Genomic DNA, 15,710 nt, shown 5'->3' with positions numbered 1-15,710 from the left:
TTCATGTAAATGGATTGATAAAAAATCTACCAACTAGGCAGGGGCAGGTGAAAACATATGTAAAGGATAAGGAAATATGCAAGCTCTTGGAATGAATGCTTCATTCTTCTGGCAGTGGGAGAGTTTGGAAAAGTTGTACCCAGAAGCCCAGGTCACAGGAAACTTACCAGACGGGATGAGGACAGTTGGTTGTTGGGGACTGCACTAGATGTGATTTGAAAACCTGAGAGCTTGAAGGTGGAAGATAGGGAAATAAACAAGACAGATCTCACTGACATAACATCGTGTGAGAGTTAATAAGAGCAGAAAGCTGAGTGCGTTTTATGTGGTAGAGGTGAGGGGCAGCGAAAAATAGATAAGCCAGGACATAAAAGATACATAAAACTGAAAGGAATAGTTACTGAGAAGAAATGCTGAGACTGAAGAAATTAAGGCCAGGTGGCTGGTGAGAAGTGAGGACATGCTGTAATGGCAGTTCCCACCTATGGTGTTAAGAGACACTGGTGTCTTGGGGGAAGAATTCAGATGACACGTGTGGTGAAACAGTCACTGAGGTCATGGTTGTTATGTTGTGGAGTACAAGCTGGAACAGGATGTTGTGTATTGATGGTAAACCACCTCTGTCTATGTCCATTCACCCTAATTGATAACTTGTTGGTAGACACACCAGTGAAAAGGCAAAACAATGTTTACATAACAAGTAGTATACATCCTGTCGTTTCATAGATGGCTGTATCAGTGATAGTATATGTTTTGCCAGTTGCAGGACTGGTATACGTGGTGGTAGGAGTATGCATAGGGCACAGTGGGACACTCACAGAGGTAGGAGCCATATGGTAGGGAAATTGATGCAGAAGCAGTCTAGGTCTGACCAGGATATTGCAGAGATTTGGGGGGAGGAGTGGGGGTGTCAGAAAGCTATTCTAGGTGTGGTGGGCAGAATGGTAATGGACCTCATTTCAGGACATGATTTTAGGAAGTCATAGCTTTGCCAAAGTAGCTGACTGATATATTCAAGAACAGGATAATACTGAGTGACAAGAGGTGTACTCCTAAGTTGTTTTTTTGAGGGATCAACATTACCAAGACTGGGTGTGATGCCCCCGAAAATCTGCTTTTGAACTTAGGCTGGTGGGGTACTTATGTCCCATGAAGGCTGAGGAGAGAATGTTGGTGTATTACTGTAAATAGTTGGCATCCGAACTAAAACATTTGCCTAGAATGCCAAGGCTGTATGGAAGGGAACGTTTGAATGAAGTGGATGGCAACTATCAAAATGTAAGTACTGTTGTTTGTTGGTAGGTTTAATGTGAACAGACATGTTGCTGACACTTGATGAGGATAAGGTAAACATAAAGGAAAGGATTCAATGAAGGACAATGTGAAATTTAAGTTGAAGAATGTATTTACAGTTTGCAAAAATTTTAACATGCCAGCTGTACTGTGAGTCCATACAAGATGTCATAAATGTATCTAAATCAAATCTGGAGCTGAAGACATATGAATTCCAGGAAAGCCACTTCCAGGTGACCCATGAAAAGGTTACCATAGAAAGGAACCATCCTGGTTCCCATGGCTGTGCCCCTGATCTGTATGTGTGTCTACCTCTTAAAGTTAAAGTAGTTTTTGGTAAGTATCAAGTTCATTAAGGCGAAGAGGAAGGACAACATAGGTTTGGAATCAGGTATGCACTGGTCGAGGTAACGTTCAGCAGAGACAGACCATGGACATGGGGGATGTTGATATAGAGAGAGGTGGCATCAGTGGTGACAAGCGAAGGTTGTGATGGGAGTGTGACAGGCACAAATTTCAGATAATCTAGGAAATGATTGGTATCTTTAATATAAGAGGGAAATCTTTGTACTATAGGTTGCAAATTTTAACTAAGGCGGATATACATTTGCTGGGTGCTTCGAAGCCAGCAACTATGGGATGGCCAGGGTAATTTGATTTTTGGGTCATAGAAAGAAGACAAAAGGTGGAACTGCATGATTTGTGTGGAGTAAGAAGTTCTGTGGATTGAGACGTTGGTCCTTGTGATGAGCCTGATGTTTTAAGGAGGGACTGGTGATCAGTTTGTATCATAGGGATGAGATCTTAATAGCAGATGCTGTACATGGAGTTGTCAGCCAACCGGCTAATAGTGTGGAGTATCTGTAAGCCTTCAGCCCCATGGTGTGGTTAAGAATGTGACATCTTTGCCATATGGACTCATTGTGAGGCTGAGCTGTTAAAATTTTTGTAAACTCTAGATACAGTATCTCAGTTAAATTTCACATGATCCTGTTTTGAATCCTGTGCCACTTCCCTTGATGCTGACCTCATCCTCACCACGTGTGAGCTGTACATTTTTATTCACATTAAACCTACCAGCAAACAACAGTAATTATATGTTGACAGTTGCCATCCTTACCATGTCAAACATTCCCTCTCATATGGCCTTGGTATTTGAGGCAAACATTTGTTCAGATGCAGATTCTTCACAGCAATACACCACCATTCTTACCTCAACCTTCACTGGGCCTAATTACCAAGTAGCCTAACAGATTTCCCATTCCATCACATCTAATACTGGTACTGCTGATCTCTCTTTATTTTCTGACGTGTCTATTTTTCCCTGGCCTTACCTCTACCTCATACAATGCACTCAGCTTTCCCTCTTGTTAACTGTTGCACGATGTTTTATTGGTAATCTCGTATCTTGTTTATTACCCAGTCTTCCATCTTCAAGCTCTCAGATTTTAAAATCTCACGTGGTGCAGTCCCCAACAATCAGCCTTTCCTTTTTGGAATTCCAGTCTGATTTGCCAGAATGGTGGTAATGTGTGCTTGCTTGTGTGAATATGTGTGTGTGTGTGTGTGTGTGTGTGTGTGTGTGTGTGTGTGTGTGTGTGTGTGTGCTTTTTTCTTCTTCTTTTTTTTTTCTTTTCTGAAGAAGGCTTTGGCTAAATGTATAACATTATTTAGTATGGCTGTTATTGTTGTAACTTGCTGAAATATCATTTGGAAAATATAGTTATTTCAATAAGGACTTGTGTTTGTTAGCATTTACAACCGTTCAGTTATAGGTTTTCCGTTGCCATTTTGGACAAATACTTTGATGATTTCTAACAGTGCGCCAAGTTTTTCATATTTGACATCACGTGTTCATCATTATTAATTTGAAATTAACATCTTACAGAATCACATAATTTTACTGTTATTATTCCCTGTCTTTAATGTTGTTCGTTGGATGTAGTAGCATGTTGCATAATTGTGTGCCAAAATTACAGTGGTTCTTTAAAACTATAAATAAAGAAGATAAATAATTCATAATATTGTGAGGAAGTTCTGTAAATACAGTGTGTCTCAGGAGGAATGGTCAGTATATGATAGAAATGATCATTTGAAGCAAGAAAGTGTAGTAAACAGAGGATCTAATATGCATACCTAGAGCTGTGAGTACTTCTTCACTTCAATACTGCGAAAAAATTCTCTTCTATCGCAAGCCCTTTGCTTTCATGTTTTGGGAGGAGGTAGCAAGGACGTAAATATGAAAAAAAAAAATCTGTTACACATGGGCTCTAAAATTTGTACCTTAAGAGCTATGAATACTTGCTCAGTAGAAAAGATGTGTTTCACAGCAATGAAGATGAAAAAGTGCTTGAAGCTCTTAAGGCATGCAATTTAGAGTCCATATTTACTGAACATTGTTTCTTGTTTTTCTCCGTACAACCACCCCTCAAAACACAAAAAAGCAAAGAGCTTGCAGTAGAAGGGATTTGTTTCATAATATTGAAGATGTAGTGCTCATAGCTCTTAAGGTATGCATTTTGGAGCCCTTGTTTACTAGACTTTCTTGCTTCAAATAATCATTCTGTCACATCCTTGAATATTGACCATCACTCCTGGAACACCCTGCAGTGACAAGAGGTGTGGTCTATATTTTTGGTAAACCATGGTAACTTCAAATAGAGTTGTGTGTAAGAAGCATTGCAATTATATTTTTTATTATGGTTGTCATAAGTATTATTGTATCACTGATTCCAAAGATTGGGGTAGAAATAATACTGCAAGATTTGCTTTTCATTACTTTGAAGGCACTGCAATTTGTTCCTTGTTCTGACATCAGTGTCTGCCTCCATGACTGAGTGACTGCCATGCATAGGACCTGTGTTGTTTGATTCCTGGTACTGCCAGTGACTTTTCCTTGGAGGACTGGAATGGGATAGATTCAGTCTCGTGAGACCAATTGAGGAGCTCCTTCATTGAGAAGTAGCAGCTCCAGGTCACAAAAACTGACAATGGCATGGAGAGCAATGTGCTGTGATTCTACACCCCTCCAAACTGCATCCGATGATGCCATTGGCAGACGATTACATGGCAGTTGGTGGGTATCAATGGGCTTGTCATGGCCAGTGAACAGGAGTCCTATCTGATATCAGTAAAAAGGAAAATCACATTCAGATAAAGATCTGTAATCATCATTTTAATATTTTATTTTCATCTCATATTTTGCTGTCATATGGCAGTAAGCTGTGTAATGTCTGAAAAGAGCTAAATATTAATTAAGAAAATAACTTTTACTTAGTTGCAGATGGACTAGCTGGAGGTAGATAACACATTGGAGGGAGAGCCAATAAAGTGCAATGAACGATTCTTGTTGCTTTGTGCTTAACAATTTATCTTATAGCTTTGTTTCACTGATTAACAATTTTTCAGTGTGTTTCTACCCTGAATAATGTGTTCCCAACATTATTTTCTGCTACTGCTGCCTGCAAGTTTGACATGTAAAAATTAAATTATTTATTCTTATATTCTGCTCAAATTTTTAATTCTTTCCAAAGAGTGTTTTGTTTAGTAATTATTGTTTTTCCAGACTAAGACTGTTCATAACAAGGAGCGTGAAGTGGATCGTACACCTGAGAGTCTTATTTATGTGGAAGGTGTGGAGGCTCAGGCATTCTTCAATTTCCTTATGAACTGCAAGTCTACAGTAGCAGCATCTGGACCATTAGCTGGTGTTCCTCCCACACTTATTGCACCTGTTGCATTTCAAGGAGGAACTCTTCGGCCAATTAAGGTCAGTCTGTGGTAATATAACCACTGTTTGCATTTATTTTGTTGCTACCAGTCATACTGCCACACTTCATGTGTTTAACATTATAAAAAAGAAAAGGACAGAGCTAAAGAATTTAGAAGTTAATAGTAATATAAGTCTTGAACTTAACATAAATTGTGATAGCAGTAAAGACAGACGCTCACAGTGTAGAAGAGGCATTGGGCAGTTTCCCCCAACTCACACCTCCCCCCCACCCCAAAAACACACATATTCTCTCTCTCTCTACCTTCCTCCCTCCCTCTCCCTCCCTACCTTCCTCCCTCCCTCTCCCTCCCTACCTACCTCCCTCCCTCTCCCTCCCTCCCTCTCCCCCCTCTTTCTCCCCCCTCTTTCTCCCCCCTCTTTCTCCCCCTCCCCCTCCCCCCTCCGCCCCACAATGGGTGTGCTTACAGAGGACAGGCAACTTATTCTTCTTCCTGCTGGTGCAATGAACTCTTTTATGCCTGCCGCTGTGTTACTTTTTTAGTAAATAAGAAAAATCTGTAGATTAACAAGAAGAAATGACTGCTGAAATGTTACTTTCTTACTGCCAAATATCAGGTTGTGTTGTTGTAATAGATAATGCTGTTCTGTTCAGTTAAGTAAGGCATCGACTGAACTCACAAAGAAGGATGAAATTTTGGTCTGGTTGAGGGAAAACAATATAAAGTCAGAACAGAATATGCAAATACCAGAACTTTCAGAATTAGTGAAAAAAATAGACACGAAAGAGATGATGCAATGGCCTGATTGGCTAACTTCAATCTTATTAACTCAGAAATGGCACTGTGTCTCAAATTTGTTAACGATTACTTCTCAGCACAACCAACCCTACAAGCTTTTCAGACTGTTTGTGACCACCAGTAACCCAGCAGACAACAATATCTGCTGTACACATTCTCAGAAAATACTCCCCTGTGGCATCCCATATGAGATGCCATCATTTTGCACAGACGTTATCAGAACTGACATCAGCAAAAAAGGTCACTTCGCTAGTGGCAGACAACAAGGATATGCAGTCAAGACTGAATGCTATGAGAACAAAAAGAGCATAAGGGTGCAGGGATGGCACGGACTCAGTGTCAGCTGTGCTGTGTGCTGAGATTGTTAGCTGGCAACAGCACTGCTAGCTGTTGGGGATCTTATTACAGCGACTGCACTGTAGATACATCTTTATGCCGCTATCACATTTTGTGGATGGGTTATCCTTCAAAGTCCTGTTTTGCCACAATGTCTTCTGAAATACAAATCTTCATTGTGGTATCAAAGTGATAAGAATTACTCTTGCTGTCTGGCCCTACCTTCGATCCTCAGCTTTCGCTGCTTACAGCCTTTTCTTTTGTTATATACTGCACATCTGCACCATCTATGTTGAAATATTGTTAATGATTTCTTCTCAAAGGTAAAATCTACATTGTGGTGTCAGGTAGATCTGTAGTGTAGCCTGAGGTCTGGGTTAGGTTGGTAGGTGATGATTTGGTTGTTCATTGGTGAAGCCAACTAATGCATAGGTGAAATGCTGATTGAGGTGACATGTGGCACTGTAGTGTAGCTAAAAATTTATGTTAGTTTGGAAGCTGATAATTTCATTTTCAATTGTTTTCTGTTTATATACACTGAACCAAAACATAAACACAGTAAGAGTGAATGCTGCCTGGTGGCTTTGAGAGCACATACCTCAGTAAGGAAAGTATATAAGAGAAGCAGAAACAAATGGGGAATCCCCTGACATAACCATCTTTGACAAAGGGCAGATTGTTATGGCCAAGTATCTGGGGAAGAGCATCTAGGAAACAGTGAATATGGTCAGCCGTTTGTGTGCTGTTGTCATAAGCATTTATGGAATGTGGTTGAAGGACAGCAAAACAAAGAGTAGATGACAGGATGTGGGATGTTCAGATATCACAGAATGTGGAATTCGGAGACTTGCCTGCTATGTAAATAATGATAGATGGGGATCAGTGGCAGATTTGATCTTAGACTACAGTGGTGGTGTTTCAGAGCACAATATTTGGCAAATATTATTCAACATGGGTCCCTGCGATAGACAACCTCTGTGGGTTTTCATGTTGACCCAGCAACACTGTCAGCTACAATTGTATTGGACATGAGACTGTTATTATGACTGTATATCAGTGGAAATGTGTCAGTTGTTGGATGTATCACATTTCTTGTTACTGCGTCTGGAAACATCATCATCCAGGCTGACGGCTGCTCGAAACATCCATCACAATTGGATGCTGACCATTGAGGGCCCGGATTATTTTACCGAGGTCTTTCATGTAGGCTTCCATGGGATTTGTGGTGATAAAGATATGACATTTGTAGATTATGTGGACATTATTGTGGACTTTCTGCGTTCCTTATTTGATCCCATGCTTAATATTTTCTCTAATAGTGATGGCATATTCCAGCAGGAAGTCACAAGATCAGGATGGTGCTATAGTGGTTTGAGGAGTATGATAATGAATTCTTGGTCACCAATTTGCCTGACATGAAACTCATGGAACACACCTGGGATGTTTGCATATGCCAGCTGTGCACCCACAGACTACTGGCTCTTAATTTACAAGAATTACATGACCAGTGCGCAGACATTTGGGGGCCACATACATTGTACAATGAGAGTGGCACATTGTCAGAAGAGAGTACATGTTTCAGGTTTCCTGCAGCCAGTTCTGCGTTGTGGATAGCAGGTGCATCACTGTGTGCAATTGATGTGGCACAGCAACTGGGAACCTACTCCAAAGTTGAAGTACAGTTCTTTGGAGTAAAATTTCTAAATTGCTTGCAGATTCACCATGAAATTTGGCGGTATATGTAACGACTGCAATGTCGTGTCCAGCCATAGTGAAATGGTGCCAACAGTTTGGCCAATGGCACTCGGATGTGGGTAATGCTGATCGGGAAGCCCAGTTCTTGCACCGTGAAATTTTTGGCAGGCTGAAAGAATATATGGCGATAAAAAGATTTCCTAAGGATGAGTACATTCACACAGTGGTTCACCTATGGCTCCATGAACAAGGAACAGATTCCTATTATTGAGGAACTGAATGATTGGTAGAATTATCCATTGTTTACAGAGACTTGATGACTTTGTTGAAAAGTAGTGTAATGTGTCTGTGTCCCTTCAAAGTGTAGTGCAGCATTCAGTAAAAGTTACTTGTCCTGCCATAATAATGTGCAACTTACTTTTTGAAGTGCTCTTGCATTAAGTAGTGGTTGTAATGTTTTGATTCCTTCATGTATAACAGATGCCTCACTACATGGAAAAAGCAGATGATGAAAATTCATCTTGTTAAACTATTCATTACGCGTGTGTGTGTGTGTGTGTGTGTGTGTGTGTGTGTGTGTGTGTGTGTGTGTGCGCGTGCGTGCGTGCGCTCCTGTAAACAAATTGTTTTTTTCCAAAAATTCATTTTAACTGCGTTATAACTCCCAGTATGTTAAGGTAGTGGCTACATTAAATATTTAAAATTTTCCCATGATAAAAACAAAAATCTTGCTATGCCATCTGCCATGCAAATCAGCTTTTCTGCCATCATAACTTCCCATGACTATTCATGGTGGGTGTTACCAATGCACACTTCGAGGTTAGTGTGTAGATGGCCTGGTGGCTGGTAGTCTTTAAGTCTTTAAGCTGGTGGTCAACTGCTCCTTCTGTGGTTTCTACTGATGAAGAAACTTGCGTACATTGAGTAGGTAATGTTTAATATTAGTGCTGTATCATTACGGGAAGTAGCACTTCTTTACACTCACAGCATATTTTAAATATGTCTCTTGAAATTGAGGAGGTAATTTATAACCTTTGAAGTTGGCTTCACAGTTGTTTTTTATAGTCACTAGTGAGCATTTGGCATTTTTTGCATTCCTGTGGAAGTCAGATGTGCTGTTTGTGATAAGTTGTAATCAAATTAAATCATTTAAGAAGTGAAGACTTTATGAATGAGGGAAAATGTTATAAGGTAAAAATACATTAGAAAATATTAACATATTGGGTAAGTGAACCAAATAAATATTCATTCAGGACACAGATCAATGTGAACTATGTGATGCCCCAAAGTACTACTAACAGTACCGTATGATGCCGGTGAAACATGTTAATTATTTACATCTTTTGTGAGATTGGACTTGATTTTCATTTACAGTGTTTTGCATATTTATTATGTTTTATTCATAGATTTATTGCAAATACGTGAATATTCATTGTTTCTGGTTGCCATGAAACTGTACAATAAGGACTTTTGAGTGGCTTCATGTGAGGCCGCATCCAAAATTTGCCATCATTAAGTTGGCAAATGTTTTCTACGTTACAGGTTCGTCAGAGTGTAGTGAAACTGGAAGGAAGCACATATCATTCAGTGGAACTTAGGGGTCCAATACTTCCCCATGTATTGCATGACCTATGTAGCCTTCTTCAGCACACGCATGAAGAATTTTCTGTCACATTTGCCCATATTGAACAGACGAGAGCATTTACAATGGCAGCCAAAACTGAGCAGCCTGGAGAAAGTGTACTGGAGCAAGGTAACAATTTATTCCTCAGGTGTGTGTGTGTGTGTGTGTGTGTGTGTGTGTGTGTGTGCGCGCGCGCTCGTTTTCCCCATTTGTGATACAATGTGTTGATATTAACATTGCAGGGTTATTGACGCTACCACCCTCAGATATAGAGCAGACATTTTGTTCTCGAATTTGTGATCAGTGAAGGTGATTTAAAACCTAAACTAATGGGTACAGCAGTATAATGTCACTGCTTCTTGCCATACAGGCTTGACACTGCATGTCATTCTAGTAGCTTCGTATTTTACCCCTGGTTGTAGAATACATTTGCTGGTCCAAGCTAAATTTTGGATTATTGAGATGTTGTCATTGTTGCCGGTGCATAGTGTGTGAAAATGGCATGGCTGTGACAGAGAAATGATTGAAGACCCCGTCCTTTATCACAGCCTCATGCATTTCACATGGAGAAATGACAGATGGTCATCAACAGACTCTTTGTTCACATAGTTCTTGAGTTGGCCTTGATGAAGTGGATGTGTTTATGGCATGAGATACTGGGTAAGAACATGTTTCCAAAAATGCCATAAATCATATAAATGTAGACTTTCCCTGTTGGTGTTTAGATACATTGTGACATTGCTATTCTGGGAACTAGGCCATGGCCTAAGGCGTGCATTTGTGATTGGACTTTTTTAGTATCAGAAAACTGAATTTGTTGGTCTCTGGTCCCAGTGTGTGATGCACCACTGCCAGTTTATTTGCAATGTCCAGTCAGCTATTCTGGTGTTCCTTGAGCCAAATATTAACATTTCTTTTACTAGTTCCCTATGTACCCTTCACCGCATGTGCTAGGGAATTTGTATATTACTGCCGTGGCATGTCACAAAGTTCGTTGCAGTATTTAGATATTCACACACTTGTCTTGTTGGTTTAAATACAGTGTCATTATTGTGTCTTCTTAGCACTATGCTGATGTGATCTGTGATTTTTTTTTTTTATGAATGAGTGGGAAAACTTTTCCTTGAGATAATATGATGTGTTATTGACAGAGACTGTAAATCAACAAGGGAGAGGTGTAAATATTTGAATGCAGCAAAGTGTATGTATCGCCACTTGTCAGATTAAGAGCATGTAAAACCTATTTCACATGCAATCAAGTGTACACACGGAGTACTAAGAAAAGCAACACAGGTAAACTGGCACTAGCAGATCACATGTTGGGACCAAGGGACAATCAGATTTAATTCTCTAGCACTTAAGTTTTATCAGAGTCCAATCATTAATCATCATCATCCAATCATATATGTATTGACTGCTTGTAGAAACTCAGAAACCCAAAAGTAAAGGATAAAAACTGAAGACAGTTTGAACAAGATAGGTGTTAACAAAGACTGGCAAGGGGTTACATAAGGAGAAATAACATCATCTTTTCTCGTGTTTCCACTTGGTGGGCAGATTTTTTTAGCTAACCAAATTATATCATCAAACATTGATTATTTTCATAGATACATTAACAGAAAAGAAAGCAGACAGAAATTAAACAAGTTGGGGTCTTGGTACTAAAAGCAGCACACACCACCTAATTTTCTACCAGAGAAGCTTCAGTAAATCATGCATTCTCACCCCTCTTTTATCTTTGGCAGTATTCGGGTAATGTCATGGTTTGACTGTTACGCATCTACAAATAAAAAGTTTGGCAGTTTCAGGTAGCTGAGCAAGTAGAATGCACATTAATTCAATTACTGAAGCAGCTTACATTGGAAATCGACTAGGCTACCTACAATTGTGGTACCTCAGAGGGTCGCTCTTGCAGTAGGAGCTGAAATGCAAGCACAAAAATAAGTCTTGACAATGGCCTAGTTCCCAGAAAACCAAAGTGCCAGAAATTTTGAAATTGTTATGAGAACTACCATCTCAGCAGCTGACTTTACCTGTTGCGGTGTTTAACCTGTGTGATGTTTGGTTTGTGGGGCGCTCAACAGCGTGGTTATCAGCGAAAAACCTGTGTGAGGAATCGTAAACTGTTACTTGGGTGTCACATGCACAGAATGACCAACAATGTTAATTCTTGCTATGTCACCTATTAGCCATGTTACTCAAGGTAAAACTGATGTTTAGATAGAAGTAGAAATTCTCAATGTACAGTGCAACTATTGTTCTCGTAATTTTCAAGTCAAAAGTGTCATTGGCCATAATGTTTGCGAATTCATTAGCTGTGTGAGCAGGTAATCATTTAGTCAGTGATATAACATTTGGGGTTCAATGTCTGGAGAGTGATTAATAATCTCCCTTTGATTTTTAAACATAGTTTATTTCTTGATATGCAATAATGATTAATCACTTTTACTGTGTTAAGATGAAGAAATAGTAAATACATTTTCAGTATTTGTTACTACTTAATCCACAGAGCTCATGAAGTTTCATTGGCCTCAAATAATTTGAAATAGTATATGAGTATTGCACTTCAACACAGTTTTAACTGTTGCAGGAATAAATACCTCATCGGAAGCTTCACCCAGTAAGAGTGCGATATCGACTTGCCCTGTTACACCAACAAAAGCACCTAGTGCTTTTGGTCAGGAGAACCTAAGTGACTGTGGTCTGCAACCATCAGTGCTGCAGAACTTTTGTTGTGCTGATCCAGAAAGTGTCGAGTTACTGGATGGCTTAAAGTACTGCAGTGATGGAACATATACTTGGTCATAGGTGTTGGCAGTTCACCCAAGGTTGTTTTGCCTGCATCAGGCAGCAGTCACAGAGCTTGTCTCACAGTGAAGACAAATATTAAAAGAGTAAGGAGTTATACTGCTCTTGGATAAAGCTTTCAATCCTTATTTTAATTTACAACAAACAATTATTTTAATTTAGAGTAAATGATGCAGCACTTTGCTGTTGCTGTTACTAAGTAAATGAAGTGTCTTCTTTTTTTAATGGTGTGTGAAATTCAGATTTGGTAAGAATGTACTGAGGTACATTTTAGGAATTCTGATCATTAATAATGAGGATACCTCTTGAAAGACTGTTAGATTGTGATTGTTTGTATTTTTAGTATGATATTCATGATTAAGAAGTATAAAACATATGGTGATGTTATTGAATTGACATAAGCACAGCTGAAACCAAATGTGTGGTATGACTAGAGCTATTACAAGCTCATTATACAAAATTTTACTGGTCCCTAGCAGACACTTACACCATGCCACACTTTGTCTAGTTTTCGAACAGACATAAATCCTGTATCATAGACTCCAGAGAGATTGTGAAAACAACACTGATGTCTGTGTCATTCCATTGTGATCTACTCATCATGATTTACACATCATGAGCTAGTGTTTCAATTAACTCCATATGGAATATATGAAAAATTATGAAATGAGCAGAGTGAGTGAATTGTTAAATGGTCAACAAGGTATAAACACATTGTGTCTTACAAAGAGAGGACATTCATTTAGTGTCCACTAGAAATATTTACTACAGAGAGCAAAATTTGCCATTGAAAATGTTGAGGTAATCAAATTGTTTCAGTGTATCAATTAGCCATATAATTTGACCTATCTGAAATAAGATGCTACTGGATCTTTGCAGAACCTGCTGCACCCTCCTATCCCATTTCGGTAATATGAGGTGAAATTGGAAAGTTTTAAGAATGGCCGTGTAATTATAAAATGGTGGTACTGTGATCCATCTCCTTTTTTCCTGAAGTGTGTTAAGGATGCTCTCCGCATTTGCCTGGATGTCTTCAATTGAGTCAAATCGCTTTCCTTTTAAGTGGAAATTTCAGTTTAGGAAACAGGTAGAAGTTGGCAGGGGCCAAATCAGGGGAATATGGCGATTGTGGAAAAACAGGAATTTTGAATTTCGTCAAAAGTTCAATGATGGAGAAGTCACGATGAGCTGGAACCTTGTCATGGCGTAGCACCCAACTCCTGTCTTTCCACAATGCAGGCCTTTTCTTTCGCACCTTTTCACGCAAATACTCAAGAACACATTTGTAGTATTCCTTGTTAATTGTCTGTCCTCCAGGAATAAATTCGTGATACACAATACCAGTAGAATCGAAAAAAAATCACCAACATTGTCTTCACCTTCGAGTGACTTTGCCGTGCTTTTTTCGGTTGTGGTGCACCTGGAGTCTTCCACTGCGAAGACTGCATTTTGGTTTCAGGATCATATCCATATACCCAAGATTCGTCACCTGTTATTGCCCTATTTAACAAATCTGGGTCATTTTTAGTCCGATTAATCAGTTCTTGGAACACTTCAAGTCGGTATTGTCTCTGGTCACTTGACAACACTCTTGGAATGAATTTTGCGGACATTCGACGCATGGTCAGATCTTTAGTTAAAATTGACTGAACTGCATAGAAATTTAAATTAAGTTCATCAGCCATCTCCCTAATTGTAATCTATGATCAGAGCACACTAAGTCACGAACTTTCACAACATTTTCATTCGCTTTTGAGGTGGAAGGACGGCCGGACTGTGGTTCATCTTCAAATGATTCGCGGCCACTTTAAATCTGTTGAACCAGACAAAAACATTTGATTGGCTCATACAATTATCTCCAAAAGCTGTTTTTAATAGTTCATAAGTCTCAGAAGCTGATTTCCCGGTTTTAAAACTAAATTTCATACAAACTAGTTGCTCCGTTTTTACATCCATTTTCATGCAGACAGAATCCGGCAACAAGCCCTAACAGATCCACTCTCAATCAGCTGCCACAACAAACTGAGTAAAGGAAACAAGTTTCGTGTCAGAGAGCATTCAAGGACAAGGCAATGACTCACTTTCCACCCTCTGTGTTCCTGCCCGCCAAACCAGTAAGCAGTAGCAGATCCATTCTTAAAACTTTCCAGTCACACCTAATATCTGACAAAATGTTCATATGAAAGATTTCATTGAGCATGTGATGCTCTTTGTGCCTCTATTCAAAGAACAGTAAAATATAACATTGTATCATTTTGCTCCTTGTCTCTCATCCAGGATTAAGATTTATGTTAATCAGAACATCAGGCATAGGCAGTATGTACAATCACTTTATGTTTCATAATATTTGTGTATTTTGAGAAAGTGCAGGGGTAACTGATTAAGTTTGAAGCAGGGTTGCAGCCATACACTGTCAACAAAGTGGTATTCCATCTCACAGACGAGCTGTTTATGTCCCCATTTGTAATATGGCCATATTTATTTTGCATGTACTCTTGTGCATTATCTATCAGTACACGGCTCCAAACTACCAAGGTAGCACAGAGTTGAAGGTTCTAGGATTTTGTGATTGTCTCAGGGTTTCATGGTGTCATTGATTAGTGATGTTCTTTTGGGTATTCAGCTGAGCTGTTAATTCCATTTTATGCACAGTAGTTTGATGGCTGACTCATCTGTCTTCTTTAGGCACTGCAAGTAGCAAAATCCCCTCTATATATCTTTTTCAGGACAGCCATGTGCCTGTAGAAGGTGAAATAGGAGCTGTACAGTAAAGCTGATCTTTCCTCTGCAGCCGAGATTGTAGAGGAGATGATAAACCTTCCTCTTATTAACTTTGTGAATCAGCATGTAGGACTTCCTCTGTTATTTTCTTTGCAGTGCTGTTGTTGATGATGTCCCTTGCAACAGATATTGCAGTACACTGGAAACAACCGGAGCTGCAAAAGTTCTGATTATGGGGTTTACAGTTGGCTGTGTCGATAGCATCTCTACTTTAAATAATATTCTGGGATGCTAGTGTCGTTTGTTTATTGAAAAAAACACTGTGAAATTATTATTCAGTTTGATATACTTCCTTTAATAGCATACTGAAAATCAAGAGCATGATTATACAAAGCTCAGGCCAGGAGAACATTCCAGCGCTGAGTGATTTATTTGCCATATACCGAGAATAACTATGACATTGGAAGGATTCGTACCTTATTGGTTGGATATTCACCACAATATGTTTCTTATTACAGTTAGTACATTGCATAGTTTAACAATGCTAAAGAAACTTTCATGACTCTTGGACACACAATATCTGAAGAACACAGCTGGGTTGGTCATTGTAATACTGTGCATGAAAAGGAATGGACTCCTTGTTGAACACCCTGCAGCACATCATTAATCCTAGGCTTCTAATTGTAAGAAATTTAACTGCAAG

At 39.3% G+C, this 15,710-nt stretch overlaps 1 protein-coding gene across 1 annotated transcript in view; it reads left to right on the top strand.

The window, feature by feature from the left end:
- Window positions 1-15,405, top strand: part of LOC126100536 (protein downstream neighbor of son homolog) — an 80,488-nt gene extending 65,083 nt beyond the window's left edge. Inside the window, exons 8-10 of the mRNA XM_049911153.1 lie at window positions 4,859-5,062; window positions 9,397-9,607; window positions 12,069-15,405. Coding sequence (XP_049767110.1) covers window positions 4,859-5,062; window positions 9,397-9,607; window positions 12,069-12,286 — 633 coding nt within the window. The 3' untranslated portion in view covers window positions 12,287-15,405. The remainder of the gene's footprint in view (window positions 1-4,858; window positions 5,063-9,396; window positions 9,608-12,068) is intronic.
- The last annotated feature ends 305 nt before the right edge of the window (window positions 15,406-15,710 follow it).

Source organism: Schistocerca cancellata, chromosome 9 (genome assembly GCF_023864275.1).
Source record: "Schistocerca cancellata isolate TAMUIC-IGC-003103 chromosome 9, iqSchCanc2.1, whole genome shotgun sequence".
Taxonomy (NCBI): domain Eukaryota; kingdom Metazoa; phylum Arthropoda; class Insecta; order Orthoptera; family Acrididae; genus Schistocerca; species Schistocerca cancellata.
The sequence above is the reverse complement of the archived record's forward strand: the minus strand, read 5'-3'. Positions and strand labels throughout refer to the sequence as shown.